We start from the raw sequence: 21,294 nt of genomic DNA on the forward strand, positions 1-21,294 counted from the left end.
GGGACAGGTACAAAATACTTGAATAAGGGACATTTTATCTATTACTTTTTTATCAATACTGCAAGAGTCTTTCCTTCTACCTGACACATTTCTGAAGTTATCAAGATGCAGAAGCATATTCTGAACCCCTCACATGTCCCAGGCTCTCATCAGGCACTACTGCTATTTATGCCCACTTATTCTTGGTGTCTGAACAGTGCCTGAAACAACGTGTGGCAGTATTCATCTCACTGTAACTGGAGCACTGCCCCCTAAATCCTGCACTACTGGCATTTGCTGAAATGGCTGTGGGCTCAGAAACATTGTCAAATGTCAGTTCCCAGGATGTTGTCAATAAATCATTTAGAACATCTTTTCAGAACCTATTCTTATGTTTTCTCCCCAGCCCACACAAGGCTGGCATCATACAGTTCACAAAGAACATGGCCTTTTGTGGAATTTACTCCAAACATTCATCAGAGGAAGAAATCTCATCATTTCAGCTATATTTTTAGGTGGTGACATTTGATTTCAACTTCCTCCAGGCCTGTCCCCCTGCCCTTTTGATGAATCACAAGTTATTTGTAGTGTAATGGGCTTCCTATAGTTAAAGTTTTCTCCATTCATTTTGCCCAGAACCATAACTGGGAAGGATCAGAAAGATATGCAAGGTATGCTTTGAGTGTTACAGATCCAATAAAAGTACAACACCTACATAGCTTATTTTTCTCTTCAGTTTCAGTATTCTACTCAAGACTGAAAATAATTCAGGCAGCACTGTCCAAGTTCACTTCAACTATCTTTGTAGCTGCCAGTTGCTATCAAATACTGGTCTAGCTTTTCCCACTTAACACGTGGCCCATCTAATTTTTACGGTTCAGTTAGATTCCACTGATGACAAAGGTGTCAAGCTTGCAGCTCCTTTCCTGTGCAGACTCTTTTTCTGTCCTTCAGCCTAGGTTTTCCCCATCCACAAGTCTTGTTGCAAAGCAGTTACGTCAGCTCCTGAATTGATATCAAATATAGTGAAAAAATCATGTACAATGATAGAGTCTTTTATCCCTCAGGTCAGATTTCTCTAAACTCTACTGAAGATTTTTCCTGGATCCATTATTGGAATTGGTGAATTTTACTATTCTTTCTCCTCTCAGTTCTTGCTCATGACTTTATAGGCCAAACTATCAGAGGATGAGGTCCCTCCACTCACAGAACTGCATATTGTTCAGCGGAGTGGGTTTTATTCTTCACTTAATCTTACTTGTGTGTTTTCTGTAGGAATCTCCCTTGTTTCTCATACATACCCCTCCACCATAGCCTTTGTGTGAGTTTAGAATCTATGTTTGATCAGGTGTCAATTTAGTACAACTTCAAGGCAGACTTACAAATAGATAGCTACAATAAAAATTCATGTTTTCTGTTCCAGGCATAAAACTATCATTTATATGTTCTGCTTATACTGAGCACCTTTCTAAATGTCCATCCACCGATTCTGGGCTTTTCCAGTCTTTTATTTTAAAAAGAGTAATTGCTTAACATTATTCCTTTTTTTGGCCCAGCTTCTGGCTGATCACCCCTTATAAGAATTTTCATGATCATTTTTTCTAATTTCTTTATCACGGTCAATGAGCTTTAAGAATCACCCTTTTTTTCTCTCATGTTGTTGGATTCAGATTTCATTTCTAAATCTCTGAATCTTCAGTAGTGAGAAACCAAAAACTTAATCACCTTGTGACCAGTCAAACTCTTGTCCCTGCCAGTCCACATTCAGGCATTCTCTAGTGTTAAGTCATTATCAAAGGCACAAGAAAACGTCACTTTTCTATCAATAAACAAGGGACTTTTTACTTACCTCTCCTCATGAATTCTTGTTACATTTTGAAAGAAATAGTTCATATAGCTACTGGATATAATGTCTATTCAATCATTTTGCCTGAGCAGAACAAAGACCATTATTTTTCTAGCTTGTGAAAAAATGTTTCTTTCCTTGGTTTTGCTGCTGATTACTCTATCCAAAGAGAATGTCTGCTCCTCTGTCAAAGAGTAAAAAATGCTCAGGCAAGGAACAAATGAACAGCACTTTTGTGTATGAAAATATGCCTCTGCCATTCTAGAGAGCTCCTTTCCTAATGTTGAGAAGTAATTTAGCACAGTCTTCTACCAAAAAATGCTATGCTCAGATTTTAGGCTGAACCCAGAATGATTGACACAGAACTGCAGGAACTGAGTGCTTCAGAGATGTTGATCCAGACACAACAGCAAACAGTAAAATTGCAAGGTGCTGTGCCTAAGTTCATATGGAAGTTAAATCACACATAAGAGTACAGTAAACAGCCAGCTATAGAGAATGGAAAATTAAATTCAGAATAATATTACTTTCTCTGATCCTCAGCTATGAAACATGGTGCTCAGAACACTCTGATGGTCAGAGTGTTAGGATTCCTGTTTTCACATCCGTACTTCAGCAGGGAGGAAATCACTCTACCATGTCACTTCTGTGCCAGCAAAGAAGAAACATCAAGTATTCTTTTTTTGGAGAATCAGTGAGAAACCAGAACAGGTTGCTCAACACCTGAGAGCATTCTCTGGAAAAATACCCACAGCTAATGTCGTCCATGTGCAATCTGAAGCAAGCAATACACTGCAGGACTAGTTTAACATTGAAGAAGGCTCTATGCAAAGAGAAAAATAACATTAAAAGAGAGTAATGTTATTCTGAATTTAGTTTGCCATGCTATGTAGCTTCCTGTTTACTCTATGCTTATATTGCCTTCTTTCTCTCTTGAAGTGATTTAACTTTCATGAGATCTTAAATACAAGAGACTGGTCTATAAAACAAAAAATATAATTGGTACAAGTTATTTTGGAGTCTCAAACATTTGACCAAATATTAGCAGGAAAAAAATTCAAGACACATGACTCAGTAGCCCATCCAATCAGTCCATAGCATTAGATTTCATCATCATTGATTAAATCAGGTTCTTACAAAAAACAGTACTTATGAGTTTCAGATTTAATTTCCTTTTTCTTCAACAAAGGTGTGACTGTTTTAGAGACTGGGAAATAATTAAAAAGTAGACTATACATATTGTTTTGATCTTCTTTTTCAAAACAATACTAAACTAGAAAGAATAAATTTGTTCATTAGTTTACTTTTTGAAGTATTAGAGAAATTTGTTTGAGGATGCTATGGTTTCCTTCAATTTTGTGTCTAAAGAAATGAAAATACTAAAAAAAAAAATAATAAATAAATAAAGAAATAAAATTAACTAAGTACTCATTTACTTGACCAAACAAGCAATCAATTTAAACTAGAGTTGCACCAAATCTATTAGTAATTGTCTTTTTTGATTGTTCTTACTTTTCATTTAGTTCAGAAGCATTCTCAAGTGCCAGCAGCCCATACCAGAGGCCTTAGAAGAAACTGCTTGAACTTTGTCTGAGGCAACAAACTTGGAATACTCTATTCCTGCCCTCAATATACACACACATATACAAAGCTCCTTTCTCCTGCACTAAAAAAGTGAGTAAGAAAACACATTCCATTTTAGCTTCTCTGGGTGTAAGAATTTCACCAAGCCCCCTCGCAGTCACCTTAGTTCCATAAAAGATCATAACAAAAAAACCACCAAACCCCAAAATCAAGAAACCACATCACTACCAAATTCCTTTGACTTCTCCTTAAAAAAAGAGGATATCTCGGTCAAATATTTGATAGCTCATAATATTTTAGAATAAAGTATCTTCTTGTCAGAGTCTCTTCTGCAAAATGTAGATATTCATACACTGTCAGTAAACTGGTATTCCATTATAATGAGAGATTAGTTGTAGTTGTTTGCAGTCAGCTCCTTTTGTAACACTCTTAAGTCAATCAAGGGTGTTTCAGAAATACCAGACCTGAAGTTAGAACAAAAGTACTTAAAATATATACCTGACAGGTGCTATTGATCTCGCTGCAGCAATTCCACATCCTTTTTTAAACACTAGGTTAGGATGTTATTTTGTAAAAAATAGAAAATTGAGAAAAGTGCTGTTACTTCTATATTGGGAAATACAATATGCTTTTGTTCATAGCTGCTTTCTGCCTTTTTGATTGAAATTATTCCAATCTTGAACTCTTATGAATAATGCAGCTTTATAAAAAAAAAATCTCCTTTATACAGACTGTTTCAGACCAGTATTTCAGCTTGATTTCCCCCTGTTTAGCAAGGCAGTCTTTCAGATAAATCAAAATAACACAATATTTCTGCCTCCATCCTGAAGGAAATTCTGATCTCTTGAAATTCAGAATAAAAAAATCAGTGATTTGTAATTAAAAAAGAAAGCATCTCTTCTATAGAGAACTTCTCATTTTCAGCAAAGGAACATGACAATGCTCACCTGGAGCTTCAATAACACCTAGAAAAATGCATTGAATTCTGTGAGAGAGAGAAGGCATCCAGGTCAGCTGGTTTCCAATCTATGCACAGTTAGGTAATTTAAAAAAAGTTCATTTTGAAATTTCATCTGTAGTCATGAAGAAGATCCAAGTTTTTGTTTACCTCCCAGCCACAAACTTAACAAACTGGTTGTTTTTAGAAGAAAATCATAGATCAAGATGGATGATTGTAATAGATCTTGGGTTCAGAGCCTCTACAGAATAGTAGAGGCTGATGCATGCCTCACTTTCTTGCAACAAACTCATAAGCTACTTGCTCATCCCTTTTCAGTTTAAAGGCAGTGGCCTCCAAAAACCTCTCACAACTTTCACTGGGGCACAGGCAGGCTTCAAGACCAGCTTCAAGTGCATTCTTCAAATTCCCCCAGTGCCATTGTTCCACACTCCAGCTTCATAGCTACCCCCACCTTGTCAAAACTGGCCACGTGTAGAGCTCCAATCATTGCAATAATCTAGAGCTCCAATCATTGCAATAATCATTGCAATTTCATCAATCATTTTACAGCTACATGTCTGCAGATGGCCCAGCACCCCTGGGGCATCTGCCAACATTCTTACATGGCAGAATTGCAAGCAAAAGACATTGTGCCACACAGTCACAGATTTCTCTAAGATATCACCCTTCTGTTGTTCCTCAGCCTTCTTTCTGTATTTTCTTTCATTTCTTTTCAGACTTCCTTTTGTCTCCACAGCTGCACTCAGTACATATTGTCTAGAGCTTTAAACAAAGACAAAACGGTCAGGCAAACACACCATCTTGTATAAAAACAATTTTTTTATTTTCACATGAAAACAAAGTCTATTTTTACTTACTTCTTTGAAAAGGTATTGAGTTTGAAATGTCCTTTGTTTAGCCTCCTAGACATAGTCCAAGTGTGAATGGTTTTGCTATACAGACATTTTCATGTTACACATGAAAGGGTTTTCTCTCTTAATTCCCTCCCCGAGAAAAGTATGAGAATCTTATGATGGTGCAAGGAATATAAAGACCACTGTGAGCAATGGCAAGGACTAAAATAGATGCACAATTGCCTTAAGTTCATCTTAGTAAGTGCACATTGAAGCCAAGATTATGGTTTAATATGGTAAGTACTAATGACCACTAAAACCCTAAGTAAAAATGAAGTTTACTTAGAATTCACCTCACATCACTCAGTTATTTCATTAGTCATCCAGTTTTTACTCAGCCATTGTAGGTAATACATAAGAAGAGGTCTAACCTTTTTGGTGAAAAGCAGGATGAATTCAGAAAACAAAGTGTAAAATATATGAAAGGCGATACATAAACACAGGTTAAATTCTCTCCAAATTCTCTTACACAGGTTATAGTCATCACTGTTCTTACTGATTCTTGATCCAGTACTGCGTTTCAGAGGACCTTATACAAAAAATTATGGGTGACAAAATCTATCTCACAATGATTCCGTCGTTAACAATTTACAGTATAAAAAATTACATCTGTTAACAAAGTATTTCTTCAACTCTTTATTACACCAATCCTGGGTGATACAGTACAAACATCTTTATTGTGTGACTTGCCCTTTGTGTCAAATTCCTGCTGAAATTCCCCAGCACATTTGGTGTTTTGACACGAGTTACAGAAGCATGTCCAGATCATGTAACTCTTTTGTCTCAGGAACCAGGGAAAAAATAATGTACGTGTTTTCTTGAAAGAACATGCTCTTGATAGTAAATTTCATCTTTGATATACTGATAGCCCATGTGGCCAGAGATTAATTTCTAACTTTAGGACATGCTAATTCCACAAGGATTAGTCAAAACAAAAGGTTTAACATTCACAAGTGAGCCCTCTCCAATGCACTGTGCACCACCTCAGTTCAATATACTGATATATCACCTACAAGTCAGGTGATATCACTTTTGAATTCCAGAACTAGATTAAGAGCTTTGAAACATGAAATCAAATACTCTTCAGGAAAAAAAAGGAAGTTAAAACCATTGTTCTCATTAATGAAAAACATGGTGTTTTAATTAGAGACACCTTCAACAACTACTGACTATACTTTCTATCAGGAAAATAGAAGGCAAATATTGTAACACTTCAAGTCCTTTTCAAACTTGTTTTGTCATTAACGTCAATAAGACAAACCTTGGGACTGACACACAGAGATTCTCTTTTCCCTTAAAAAAACCCCAAATTAAAAAAAAAAAACCAAAAAAAAAAACCTGCCAAAGTAAAACAGCTTAGAAAGATAAACCATTTTCATTGCAATCAAAATTCTTCATGGAAAAAGAAGAAAGACTGATTTTTAACCATACATACTTGGAAAACAGAAAGTAACATCAAGGTTAATTCTAAGTAGGCAAGCTAATTTTGCACTTTTGAATGTCTCACCTGCTTCTTTATTACAGCTCCCATAGTCTCAAATGCTCGTTCTACTAATCCTGGTCACTGGACACCACGGTGTAGGTGCTACAGAGATTTTTCGGTGTGTTCATTTCCTGCTGTGCTTTTGTAACAGATGGTTTTCAACACCTCTAAAGCTGTGCCTTACAGGACAAGCTTGTCAGAATTCCAGCAGGCAAAATTTCATCCTACATTACTGACAATGAGAAATCCTACTGTTTGGTAGCTGACAAACTAAGCTTTGGTTTGTAGCTGTGAGTTATATTTCTCCCTCTCGAAAATGTCAATTCCCAGTTTCCTAGCAAAATGAACACCTCCTCTAGGCATAAAAAGGTCCAAGAAAACAACACAGCTGTAATTTTCAGGAAAAACTGTGGCTCACAGTTCATACGTACTTCTAAACATAATATCTGAACCTAGAACAACAAAAGTTCTCTTATTTACTTCAGGCATTAAAAAAGCATCCTCTGAATAGTCTATTCATTATTATCATTAACAGGCAATTCTGAAGTCATCGTTACTATTAATTTCTGCTTTTTAAACGTTGGGAAACACACTCACAATTAACTTCCACTATACTCATTAAACTTCACATCCAACATGCCTTGAGGACAAAAACTCCTCTTACTGTATAACAAAAGGTGCTGTATTACTGCAGTGTAGTACATATTATGCAATACTGTGTAATACATTGACATATAAGAGTGTGTGTTGTATTACACATTATCGAAGAATTTTCTGTACAAAGATTTCTGAAACTGAGGTATATAGACAGACACATCCAAGTAAATTCTAAGGCTGAGATTTTGCAATGAAATCATCTGATGTATGTCAACATAATTATCTAGTGTCTCTCAGAGTTAATCATCTTACCTGAGCTTCAGGACACCAAAGAAGCTTCTTTGCCCTTTGCAACAACACCTGCAAAATTACAATACAATGTGTATTGTACCTCTCAAGAGTCCAGAAACTGTGACTTCTGTCTTGATTGGCCTAAGAATACTTCAGCCCAAGGTACTGTACAAACAGCTGTATGACACCTCAAAGCACAAGCTGATGTCAGAAAACATGTATATTTATATAAAGTTTTGATCACAACAGAAGTAGTTTAAACTGTTTTTCTATTATGTTGAAGTACATTGCGCTCAAGAAGATTGTGATTCATGTTTGATTCATGTCACTAGAAGATCATGTGGTAAAATGAGAGAAAACAGAATGTTTTAATAAAACCATAAAATATCTTTAACCTTGGAACCATTTCATGATGTTTTTTTCTTCAGAAGGGCATCATTCCTTCACATCCAAAATCAGAAACATTTTAAAAAAAGAAAATAAACAGGTAACATTTTTCTTTTATTCTCCCTCCTACCCACCACCATCCAGTAAGACTCTATTACACCAGGTAACGTATTCTGACCACCATCTAGCATCATCCTGCTTACAGATGCAGCATCACCATTCTGTATTAATTTTCCTATTATTTACTTCATCTCTACCCTCACCCATGCTCAGCACAGGTATTCAGACCTGGAGCCCTCACTTTTGAAGGTCATTTGAGAGTCCATGCTTGACCTAGAGCAAAGAAGAAGTCTTTCTGACTCATCTGTGTACCTTCGTGCCCAGAGCTGATCTCCTGCACTCAGTGGTCGAGGCTTCAGTGACAGTGTTTCAAACTGCACATAAGTCTCTTTTGCAAGTTCAGCTTCCTTTGCAGATTTTGGTTTCAAATGAAGTTTTAAAACTTTGTAGAGTAAGAAAAATATCAAAGGCAAAACAACCACGCATGCTGCACTGCTGGCCACTATCAGAACAGAAAACTCAGAGCTGCTTTCATCATTTAACCCATCAGTGGAGAAAACAACACACTGCTCTTTTGTAGGTGGCACACCTTTGGGTGACACACATGCCATATATTGAGTACTAGGTTGCAAACCATCGATTGTGACTTTGTTTTTGTTAGAATCAGTGCTGAGAGGCAACATATCTTTCTCACCATACTTGGAGTATAACACAGTGACAGCAGAATTGCCCGTGGCATTGACAGTTTTCCAAGTTAAGGTCACTCTTTCATCAGTTTCACTGATAACTCTCAGGTTCTTCACAGTAACATTTTGTTCAGCCATGCCTGCTGTATTCAGTGAAGTGTTCTCACCTTTCTTGCTTAGATCTCCAATCTGCTTTTTGTTTCCATTTGTCACTGCCTTTGAAACTTTCTTTCCATCTAACATCAGTCTGGGCTGCTTTTTGTCAGTAAATGTCATGCTGGTGGATCTTTCAGTGTTAACCAGAGCTGTGGTGGTGGGTGTGGTGGGAAGAGGTGTGGTTGTCCTCTCAGGTTCCTGCCTGGATTCCTCCTGAGTTGTATTCTGCCTCTCAGCCTCTGGCTTCCTCCCATATTTCTGTGGTGACACAGTTGTAGTAACTACACCAACCACTGTGACAGTCACAGCAGCTTCAGACATTCCTGCCAAGTTCTTGGCTTTACATCTGTATTCTCCTGCGTCCTTGTATGAAATTCCTGTCAAGCTCATTATGGACCATCTGACACCCTCTCCAGGAGTTTCTTGAATTACTGTGCAGAAATGCAAAGAGTAAAACATTATGAATGGGAAGCAAAGAGGAAGTAAATATTATTAAACTCCTTCCCTTTCTGCCAGAAGGAATCACATATATGACAATTTTAAAAATTAAACACAAGCAGTCAAAAAACCACCACCACAACAACAAGAAAACCAAAACCAAACCAAATTTCCAAAACAAACTATGGAATTCTCAGCCATAATCTATTACTAAATAAAAGTGCTCAGCGTGGGTCAAAATGGAAATAAATGCCTGGAGTAATTAGAATACAGTTTGCAGCTTCACTAAGATAAATAAAACCACAAAAAGTGAAACCAAATGTCTTAAATCTGCTATTGACTCTTAAATACTTCCCGTGACACTTACCATGCTACCCATTTAAAACACTATTGGAAATTACCTTTGTCCCAACATATTTCAATTCTCTTACCTTCATCAGATGTATGGTAACTGCTAACTGCTTGGCATTAGCAAGTAGCATTTTTTACATTTAGGTTACTACATAAGTATCTGTCATAGCAGCTAGAATTACATAGCAGCTAGATAATTATAGCCTCGCATCATTTGCACACAGAAAACATGAATTTGGAAAATTCTGTGCTTACAATGCTGAGTTTTAAGTAGTTCAGTTATGGCTTCACTGGTTTTTTTAACATGAACATTTTCGAACAGAGGTTGCAGCAAAAAAATTCTCCTTTCTACTTTCTAGCTTCTGAGTTAGGGTCCAAGTAACCCAATCTCCATTTTCCTTTATCCTTGTCCCTCTTCATCCATCTCCCCCTTCTATACACATTGTTTTTGTACCAGACCATATCCAGAATGAAAACAGCCTGCTAGACCTGTTCCGACCGAGAACTAGACAGAGAATTTCATAACAGCTGTTGCACAGATACAATTGCCAGTTTGACACAATACGTGGTCCATTGTTACTCATTACAATGATCTCAAAGCACAAGCAACCCAATAATTTTTGGTTCCCCCATTTGCTACAGAAGAGCAGTTATACCTGTATAGTTCACTGGATTATTGTCTGACCTATTCCAAGTGAGCTGTGGTGTTGGGTACCCAGTGGCGTCACAGCGTAGCAGGACATTGCTCCCCAGAGGAGAGGTGATTTTTGTTGCTGAGGTCATCACAGATGGTTTAAGACACTGCTCTAACTCAGCTTTCTGGAACAAGATTCCTGCCAGGCTCTCAGGTCCACTACATGAAATCAATGGATCAAGAAGTACAACGGAGGTGTCCACAATTTTGGAAAATTCAATTAGCTTTGAAATGCGACAGTCACAAAACCATGGGTTGTCCTGAAAACCTGAGGCAAGGAGGGAAGCAGGGAAAGAAAAAAAAAATGTTGTCAGTCAATATATGGACACTGTGATTACAGTATGACACATGACTACCACTAAATACAATCAAGGATAACCCTGGACCTATTCTGAGTTAATCTTTACTCTTTCAACTTGTGTTTTTTATTCAGCTGATTGGTGGGGTAATGTTTTCAGAGGTTAGGAAGAACAGTATGAATGTTTATTAAGCTAAATCTCTTCTTCACAGATGTTTACAGGAGTACAGTGATGTGCTGACATTACCTATGCTTAACATTGCTATTTATCTACCACGTTTAAAAACACTTTGAAAAGACGTCTCAAGACTGATTTTCACCTGCCTGTGCCTCCTGTAAAGGCAGTTTCTCAGGGCTATTGCTTCACATCACTCTCCTCTGCTTAGTCCTTCTTTGGACTCTTACAGCTTGACCTTCCCTGACCTTTTATTCCATGCTTGAGGAGAACATGATGATTTAAGGGTTTAGAGCTTACACCATCATCTTTGCCACTTGAGAAAAAGGGAAAAAGACTAAAGAGAAAAAGCTTTAGGCCAACAAAATTTTTATCTGGCTCTGAACGACACCAATATTTTTAGAAGCTGGCTTCACTACAGCCTCTGAAATATATTCAAGAAGAATGGCGGAAGACTAGAAACTACGAAGGACCACAAAACACCATAATGACTACATTATTTTTATGATGGCACACGAGAACCCTATCTGCCTTCTGTCAGAGACAACATTTGCTTCTTGGTTCCAGTCTATGAATTAGAAGTTTTTCCCTCTTTGTGAACTTACAATGTTGGAAGAGAATAGTCATTTCTGAGGAATATCAGTCTAAATCCTCAGCTAGTATTGATTACTCCACTATGTTGACTTTCATAGAGCAACAGTGGCTTCACCAGGTAAAATAGAACATAGTATATCACTCAGGAGTTCCACTATTTTCTTATTGGACTTATACTTTTAAATATGTCTTTCTCATCTTCTCCAAGTACTATTAACAAACAAAACTTATGGTCTGAAATAAGGGATGGTATGCAAGGACCCCTTGCTACTGAATTTACTGATCAGTACAACAAAAAATCATATAAGTCAAACCTGTATTAAAAGAAAAAAAAGAGCTCTAAACCTGCAAATATTTTTCAGAGTGTATTGTAAGAATTATCAAAACAGTTATCAGAAAAATAATGGGTTGTTTTGGGAAAAAACCTGCAGATGAAAGAATACATGAATAATTAACTACTTCTTCCTTTTATCACCAGACTAAGATTAGGTTATTTTAAGAGCAATGGTAGCGATTGGTTAAAACTGCAGTAAACCTCAATTAATCCCTGCTCTTTAAAACAAGACTTGACCTGAAGAGATTCTGTGACTTTGACATCACAATCCAATTTCACTCCTTCCAGACAGAAGAGATTTTACATCTATTCACTACTTATTGTTTGTGGGACCAGAGAAGAAGAAATCAAAGGAAAGTGAACAGCAACTGCTTTTCCTCAAAAAAATCTCCAAAACATAAAAATTTCACCTGTGAACTTCACACATATATTCATAAGGAGAAAAGATACTATCAACTATCTTCTCTATCTAGGCACAACTTGTGCTTATAAAAAATCTGCTCAATCAAGCACATGTATGTAACTATTTGTTCTCATCTTTTCAGTTAGGGAGGCTCTGTAGTCAGAGACAATAATCCTGGAATTTTCTTTTTCTTCTCACTTTCTTGCAGTTTTCCTCACTATGCTAAGAAATTTACTGCAGGAAAGGAAGAGGTTTATTAATTTTTTTTACCTGCTTGAAGCACTCAAAAGCCTTTGAAATAGAACCAAAGAATGGTTACATTAGAAAAGATCTTTAAGACCATCAAGTCCAACTGCTAAGCCAGCACTGCCAAGTTCAGCACTAAACCATGGCCCTGAGTGTCACATTTACATGTCTTTTAAATACCTCCAGAAATGTTGACTCCACCACTTCCCAGAGCCCCCCTTCAGCAAAGGAACCTTTCCCTAATATATATATACACCTACACAGCTTTCATATTCTCCCAGTGTCCTGAAAAAATGCTAAAGTCATTTTAATAGGTCTCAGAATTTGACAAAATAAAAGGAATGATGAAGCAACAATGAGCCATCCTTAGGTTGGATGATTGTTTAGTCCAGTCTGGAACACAGGTTTGACCACCTGAGTGTAGGAAAGAGTTCTGTCACTGAGCTACCTCATCCATCATGCTTCCCAATGAAATTGCCTAAAGAAGCAGGACTTATTCAAATATATATAATAGATACAGCTACATGAATTCCTTCATTGCCCCCACAGCACAGCCCCTCAGTTTATCTGTGTCTTGCCAATATCTGACAGTACTCACATTATTTCTATCCATTGTAAATCACCAAGTTGTGTAAATCCCCATAATGAAAAGATGAAAGCACAATTGACTTGGAAGCAAGATAAAACACTGAATTCCATTATACTTCAGTTAGTGTTGAAGAGAACAGAAATGTGAACGTAAACCTAGTTTCCAAACTACAAGAGGCATTTTGAACTTGAACAGCTTGTGCTGACAATATGTTAGAAGTGAGAACAAACATGTGAGAGAATAAAGAAAAGGTTAAAAGGGGGGGGAAATAAGAAAATGGAAAATATTAGAGAGCATTATTAAAAGAAATCATTTCTTAAGAGGAAAAAATGAAAATAATGATAAATCTCTGATGGTACATGTATCTGAGGAAAGAGAATGTCTTTAGAAACCCTGGATCCTTTAGTAGAAATATCAAGGCAGCTTGTTGATCTGAGAAAGAAATACAAGCCAAGGCAAAACAAACATTGATAAATATTTATGTACTGTGATATACCAGTGCACTCTTATTTTAATATTAATTATAAATTTGTTAGTTATAAATAGCTCTAAACCCCTTTATTCTAGATTTAGCATATTTTATATTTACTTTCATACATTTATATGTATGCTTGCATATGCAATGGCAAACTTATGTGTGTCTGTGCATGCACATTTTTGTAGTCTTCTCAGTAAGCAGGGTTTCCCTGGGCTGTGTCAATATGGACTTTACCTATGAGCAAAATTTCCTCTGTAAATCAGTAACCAGACTCAGACCATAACTTGTGTAACACACTGATTTTCAGTTGCTGCAAAATATCAGGATAAAAACATTCAGGTTTTGAGCTGATAGAAATATTCACCAGAGCTTGGGCCAGCCTAGTCCAGGCTCTTTCCAGCTGAACCTCCACATTTTGATCCATGGTTCTAAACAGTAAATTCCCTATTCAGTGCTGTGTCACAGCATTTTCACCACATGGCAATTTCTAGGAGAGTAGTTTCAGGAAAAGCAATATCTACCCCGTGACTCAGCATAACAGGTGGGAGCCTCATTGACCTGCAGTATTCCAGATTTCTGGCACCTCTGCATGCAACAGAGGCAAGATCTCAAATAACTGCCGCTCTGTCAAATACTGGACTCATCTGTCCCTCTCAGTGACTCACTAGAGTACACCAAATGGAAAATGCTACAGCCATCATCCTGCCAGAAATGTAAATCTCTGTACAGCAACCAGTGCTAAAATTTAGTTGTGACTTGGATCAAAGTATCAGGCTGTGGCTCCAGAGATAACCAAGAAGCCCAGAGATAACCAAGAGGGCCACGCTAGTTTCCCCAGTCATTTGCACTGTTTAATTTTCAGCTAACTCCACAGCTTTGTTTTGAGCAGCTCCAAAGGGGACTTTCCAAGACAAAGCCAGACATGGGTCCAGGACAGCTGGCACTCCAGGGGTTGCTCCCTGAAAGGCTTATGGATAAGACCACACCAAGGATGGCTCTCTATCCTGTTGTCTCCTCCGAAGCAAGTGCAGCAGGTTTTGTACCTCCAAACTATTCTGCATATCTGTCAGGCCTTCAGGCATATGACATACCCCTGCTATTTCATATTCCAAAAGCACATAGGAATTATCTCCAATGCAATTCTCATGTAATTTCAGACAGGTTAGACTGAAGAAAAAGCACCTCCATTCCCAGAATTATATTTGAGAGTCACTACAGCATCCTGTAGAGCCCACAGAGAACCAAGGGCTAAATCGTACAAAGTGTGGACCAGACAGTCAGCTTTAAAGAGAGCTGGCCCTAAACTGTGTGGATGAGAGCCAGTGAGCCACTTTGTCAAAGGGCAGGAATCATTTCCTAACCCTCCTTCATTTAGCATAGTGCACACACAGAGGAACATCATACAGTGGGAAGTAGTTAAAAAACCCAGACCTCTTAGTACAGAGATGATGAACTGGAAAAAGGAGATGTTAACACGCCAGTCCTCTGGCAAAAGTAGTCTTTGGCTCCTCCAAGAGTCCTTGAAGTAAACATGGGGAACCTGAACTTTCTCCTATAAGCAACCATCTTGATGCTCAGTCAAGACACCAAAAATAAAGTGCCTCCTGGTGTTAAAAAATACATTTGTACAAACATATGAGTTTAGGGCCTTGCTGGTTTTGCTCTTGCTAATTACATACACATGACAATCTTGGTTTGCCAGAACCAGGAGAGAAGAGAGCTCAAGCCACAGTCGATTACACTAATTAGAACCTGACTGCTGTTTTCCTGACTAGACAAAACCAGCATTTATTTACTCTGGGTTCCAGCTTCCAGCAGAGTTCTGGCTGCAGTGATGGTTCCATGTAGGTAACAGGGCAGGGTGAATGCCCCCACAGAGAGGGGCTGGAGCACATAGGACACTCTTGAGCATCAAAGCATGCATTCATGGGCATCACGTTTTAAGAGAAACATTTTTTTAAACCTAAAGGTGTCCAAAGCGAAGCAGTAACTGTGGTAGAAAATTTTAAAAAATAAAAATACCACACACCGCAAACCAAAACCAAAACAAATGAAAAAAACTAGCATAACCAAATTAAAATTAAAAAAAAAAAAAAACCACTAAAGCAAAAACCAACCAGAAAAGCAAAAAAATCCCAAAACCCCTTCACATTATACTATAAGCTGGTGAAAGAAATGGTGTGGTTAGTTAGGATGGCAAACAGGAAAGGAAAACCAATGAAAGATTACTATAAGAGAGGGTGATTAGTTTTTCTGTATGCCCATGCCCTGCAGGACAAGAGGTAATCAGCTTAGTTTGCAGTAAGGGAGATTGAGGTTAGATATTAGAAGAAACTTTCTCACTACCCTGATAGATAAGCACAGGAGAAGGTTATCATGGAAGGTTCTGAGGCGGTCTGGCCACAGGCTTTAAGAACAGCACTGACTTTGCCAGAATGGCTCACCTCCTCTGGATCTGTATCCCAGTAGGCTGGGTCCTTCCTGACCACGTATCTCTGTGATCCCTATCTGTAGCTCAGAGGAGGAGGAGAATATCTGTGGGATGCACTTCTTTCTCAGGCTCCAGCAAGCCCAGTAGAGAAAGGAGGGCCATCAGAAAGGAAGAACTAATACTCAGTGGAGTCTAAAAAAACTTGACAAAATAACCCATGACATAAAGAGCATTGCACTTTGTCATCTCCAGAAAAGGGGATGTTTTCTTGTTCACTATGGAGTTTCTTGTGTAGCAAGCACTGTCTCTCTGCATTGGGATATACTCATCAGAAAACTATGATGTCAATGAAAAAAAAAATTCAGCTAATTCATTCATAGCTTACCCAAGGTAAATTTACTCAGTATAACACAAGAAAAGTACTATCTGGCATTTTGTATTCTCAGTTGCAAATCTATGAGGCCGCACAAAGCCTGCCTTAGCACGTAACAGCAAAAAGAAAAAGAGAAGCAAGGTTCTGTTTAAAGCCAGTGTGTGTTCCTTTCTGGAGACCTGTGTTAAAACCCAGTTGCAGTTCACAACAGAAAATGGTCCAAAGATCACATCCCAAGCCTTTAAAGAACTCAATGCTGGCACCAGAGGATTTTCCAGGACTACAGGAGCCTGGAAAAATGCCCGCACCAAGGAAGCCTGGAGATAATTCCCAGAGCTAAGGGGAGAGAAGGGTGTGTGAGTGAAGATTTTTTTGGTGCTTTTTGTGTTGGGGGTTACTTTTTTTCTTAGTTCCTTTTGTTTTGTATGAATTGGTAAGGGCTATATGACAAGGAAACCAATTAGCCTCTGGGACTCCCACAGGAGATCATGAAGATTAGATCCAGTGCTTTACAGCCTCCTGTAGTCTTCAGTGGACAGGGAAAGGAGTACTAAGATGGACTTACTTTTACAGCTGTTACTCTTCTTTTCTTTTTTTAAGCCTGAATAAATGATAATCCTTCAATGATGCAAGCCTACAGGTATCAAGCTTATGAAGTCATGCAGCCTACTTGCATCTATTAAGTTACTTATATAAAATATGATCTGAATGAGAGCTTCAAGCTGCAGCTTCTGCTGTGAAACAAAGCAGCTGAACAAATGGAGACCGAATGTTGGAGGGGTTAGATCAAGAAATTGGAAATATTGGGCAGTACAATGCGGGACAGATCTTTCCCAGGGCTTATAGAATTACTGCAGTAGAGACAGCCAGCTGGTTTTCCTCCCTTCCACCTGCTGCACTACAAGTGCATCAAAATACACACTTATATGTAAACAGTGACAGAAAAGAACAGTATTGATAGAACTGTTCAAGCCTGAGACTAAAGAAGAGAAACGGGTTACTCTGGCAAGACTAGGATGTGGAGATAGAAGTGTCAGATAAAGCACAACTCCACAAAGAGAACTGGTGCAATTTGCATGCTAGAGAGGAGGATCAAATTATGAAAAAATCAGAGTCTGACCAAATTATTCTTAAATACTTACCTTAAACACTATAAAAAGTATCATGAATATGTAGGGATCAGACTCCTATTCTCTCATATTCAATATGTAAATTGAGAAAAACTTCAGGATAATCAGTCAGCTTTAGAGTAATGCAAGGTCAGCAGATGTCCCAGAAGACCAGAGTTGCCCTGTTTTGAGTCACCAACACTATCTGCAGCATGGTGTCACAGGACAGGCTTTATACGAGCATCAGCTCTAGCTGCTTGCTTGGCTTGGGAGCCTCTGGAAAAAAGCAGTTGCAAATGGACATGCTTACAGTTGCAAACACATACAAAGATGAGGGAAATGTCACCAGAAACACAATATAAGTCCTGTATTTACACAGCTACTGAATAGCCTGCATTCCTGCAAGCTGGATTCTCATAGCTTTTACTTCAGTTTTATAGCTTTGAGGTAACAGCACACATGGAGGTCACTATCTTCATTTTATGGTTTTCTGTTACCAGTAGAAAATAAATAAATGACCACAGAGGGAAACACAAGAGTGACCTGGGTAATACCCCCTCTCCTGAATCCTAGGCTGGTCCCCTAACTGCTCTCACTTGCAATTTAATATTCAGGTATATTTTAGTAAGGAATGAGACAGGCTGTCCAACATACCCAGGATTACTCTCTGTGTGACCAGGATGTCTGTGTTCTTGGACACGATAGCTCCTGAGAAGGGGGGCCAGATGTCCATGAGGTCTGATGGCAAGGTGGTCAGCTTGTTGCTGGATAGGTCCAGGTAGGTGAGGTTTCTCAGGTAGCGGCCAGCATCAGCAGGAATGCTGGTCATCTTGTTGTTGTGAAGATCAAGAGTCCGTAAGTTGGGCATCTCTGCCAGGGATTCCCAAGGGAAAGTTGAAAGCAGATTACCATCCAGCCTCAGCTCATGCAGTTGTTTCAAGTTATAGAAGCTGCTGATGTCAATGTTGGCTATACAGTTGTAAGTGACCCACAGGTATTTGAGATCTACCAGGTAGTAAAAGGCTTCAGTTGGAATCCTCCGTATGACAGTTTTCTCTATACGAAGCTTTACAGTATCCACAGGAACATTCACAGGGATCTCATACATGTCAGGGTCATTACAGAGTACTGACCTAGCAACAAGGAGGGAAAAAAAAAAAAGAAAAAAAAAAAAGAAAAAAAGAAAAAGAAAAAAAAAAAAAAAAAAAAAAAAAAAAGAGGGAGACATATTTTCATATATTTATCAGAAATTTGAATTTCAGATTTCAATGCAAACGCTGTAAGTTTCTGCAACACTACCACCAGAACAAAGAACATGGAAATCAAGAACAGTCCTCTGCACTTAAAATTTGAACAAATTCCACAAACATGGAGTCTCTAAAGACTAAAAGAATACAAACCAGAACTGATTCTTCCACATAAAACGTAGATTTGCTTTATTCTAAAATATGTAAGCACCACCCTCTATCCACCCCTCACTCTACTGATAACTGAAAGACAGAAGCCATTGTACAAGGAGTAATACATGCCTGTATCTCAAATGGGAACTGCATGTCCCCTTATTAAAACTCAAAATTAATATTACTAATCTCTATTTTTTTTCTGTATGATGAAGATTCAAAGTATTTTCTATACTTACCTTTCGGAATAGACTGAAAATTGAAAATATAGCAAAGAAAAATCAGTAAAGAAGAGCTTTCTAGCCCTCTTTTTGATGTCTATGTACAAATTTTTGCTTCATAGAGATGAAAAGAACTTTCTGGCCACAAGGATTTCAGTTAAATGGGATTTCTCAGCATTTTCAGTTATTTTATTTCAGGAAACAATTTCTTTGGGGTATATTGTTTGCACATACTAGCTTGAAGATTCCCCTGTCTTTAATAAGTCTATCCTTAATTTTCTCCCCCTTTTCTCTAGATTATTCCTCTATTTTGCTTTTTGCTTGTGCATTTCTATACCAGATAGGCTGTGACAAAAAATAGCAGTGACAAAGAGTATCTCCTAAAATTGACACAACAACACCAGGTCACCACATTTCAAATTAACCTCCTTACTATCAAAAATTACATGATTTACTGCAGATTAAAAAAAATAAGAACCTACTGTATTTATTTAAACCAGAATCACCTTACACTAGTCAATTAGTTTGTAGAGAGAGAAAAGACCTTGCAATAGCCATGGAATTGAATGTCATGAAGCAGAAAGAAATAGCCTCCTGCAAAAAATGAGGATTTAGAGTAGCTATTTGCTAAGTACAAAGCCATAATCACCATCTGCTCCTGTTCAGGAATGCTGCTGTCCATAGAAGGCTAATGTAAAATATGCCTTCACTGCAACTATACTAGAAATAACAACAATGTCTGAAAATGTTATCTCAAATTTCTTCAACCCTTTTCCCCATAAAGTATGAAATACAAATTGCCCTATATAACAAATAATAAAATATATACCTTGTTCCAGTGCCATCACTTCTGCCATGGTAAACACAAGTGCATTGTGAAGGACAAAAGCCATGAACTTCTTCAAAAAAACTCACTAGGACGTAGAAGTAAATAAACAGATACATGGCTTCCTCCCAGAAGTACTGACATGAAGAAATGTGAAAGCTTTATTCCCAGGCACTCATGTGCCGTGTGCTACAAATGTGAATGTAGCCATCCATTTAGTAACAGCAGATTACAACAGATTAGCCGAGATCTGCGGTTGCTTAACCTTCAAATGTATCCTGAACGGCATCAGTTGAACCAGCTGGTTCTTTACTCTGTCAGAACACACTCTGCTTCAAATCACATCCAACTATGTTCCAAGGTTGTTTTAATATGTAGATTGTAAAGTTAGTGTGTAATAAAATATCTCTTTTCTTCTCCTAAGAGGCAGTGCATATATTATACTATCTAAGAAGTGTTCCAAAGTTCCTGAAGGAAGTCTAGTACACCATGAGGATAGTGCATGGCATTTTCTTTAATACTGAAAATAGCAAATTAATAGGAAGCCTAAATTCCAGAGCTTTTAAAAAAACCCGTAAAAACAGGATTTTGCCAAAACCACACATATACTTTAAATAAGTTTAACACTGCAAAGCCAAACAGCATATGTGCACACACATAATAGTTAAAGCTAAATCTATACAGTCATCTTTTTCACCCTGAATAAATCCATTGCTTATACTGATAAAGGTATTCCTTGAAAATTAAACATCAGATCTATATAAACATAAGATTGACTTAGAATTGATGAGAAATTACCATAAATATTTACTCAGTTTTATGTGCCTCCCAAGTGGGAAGCTTTAGGGTACAATTTGTCACATTTTCAGGATTTGATGTGCAGTCACAGCACTAGAAACATGCTACTTACAAAACAAGAGCTGTTTTACTACAATTTAATTTGGTTCTGCCAATCATATTTTTAAAAATACTTTAAATATGCTGAAATTCCTTCAAAATCCTAAAACCTAATAAAAAGATTCTATGAAGTCAGTGTAGATATTTTGATACCCTAACATATTCACAGAAACAGAACTTTGCAAAGCATATCAACATGGACATTTGGTATGAAAATATTCAGTTGTAGGGAGTATCCAGAATATTTGAAGTCTGGAAAACTTTCAAGGGAAGCTGGTGGAAAGTACTTCATGAAAGGAATTAATACATAGGGAAAACTTGGGGTTACTGAACCTAAGAACTCTGCACTTCTGTCTTTGCCGGCCCCTCTGTCACCTTGTCTAACTCTGTAAGAGTCACAGTGGTCACTTTGCTACCCCTTTTTGTTTGGGACAGACATACTGGACCCATAAACCTCACTCTCAAAAACTAAAGCCTTGGCAGGTTTTGTCTCCTTAACTTCTCTAAAAAGATT

At 37.8% G+C, this 21,294-nt stretch overlaps 1 protein-coding gene across 1 annotated transcript; it reads right to left on the reverse strand.

Annotated features, from left to right (window-relative positions):
- Positions 1–8,290: 8,290 nt before the first annotated feature.
- On the reverse strand, positions 8,291–20,017 carry LRIT3 (leucine rich repeat, Ig-like and transmembrane domains 3). The gene is made up of 4 exons (XM_066316844.1): positions 19,887–20,017; positions 18,091–18,569; positions 10,369–10,674; positions 8,291–9,354 (listed from the first exon to the last, which is right to left on the reverse strand). The coding sequence occupies exons 1-4, from the start codon at positions 20,000–20,002 to the stop codon at positions 8,291–8,293; spliced, it is 1,965 nt and encodes a 654-aa protein (XP_066172941.1). The 5' UTR covers positions 20,003–20,017.
- Between the last annotated feature and the right edge of the window lie 1,277 nt (positions 20,018–21,294).

Source organism: Sylvia atricapilla, chromosome 4, assembly GCF_009819655.1.
Source record: "Sylvia atricapilla isolate bSylAtr1 chromosome 4, bSylAtr1.pri, whole genome shotgun sequence".
NCBI classification, from domain to species: Eukaryota; Metazoa; Chordata; class Aves; order Passeriformes; family Sylviidae; genus Sylvia; species Sylvia atricapilla.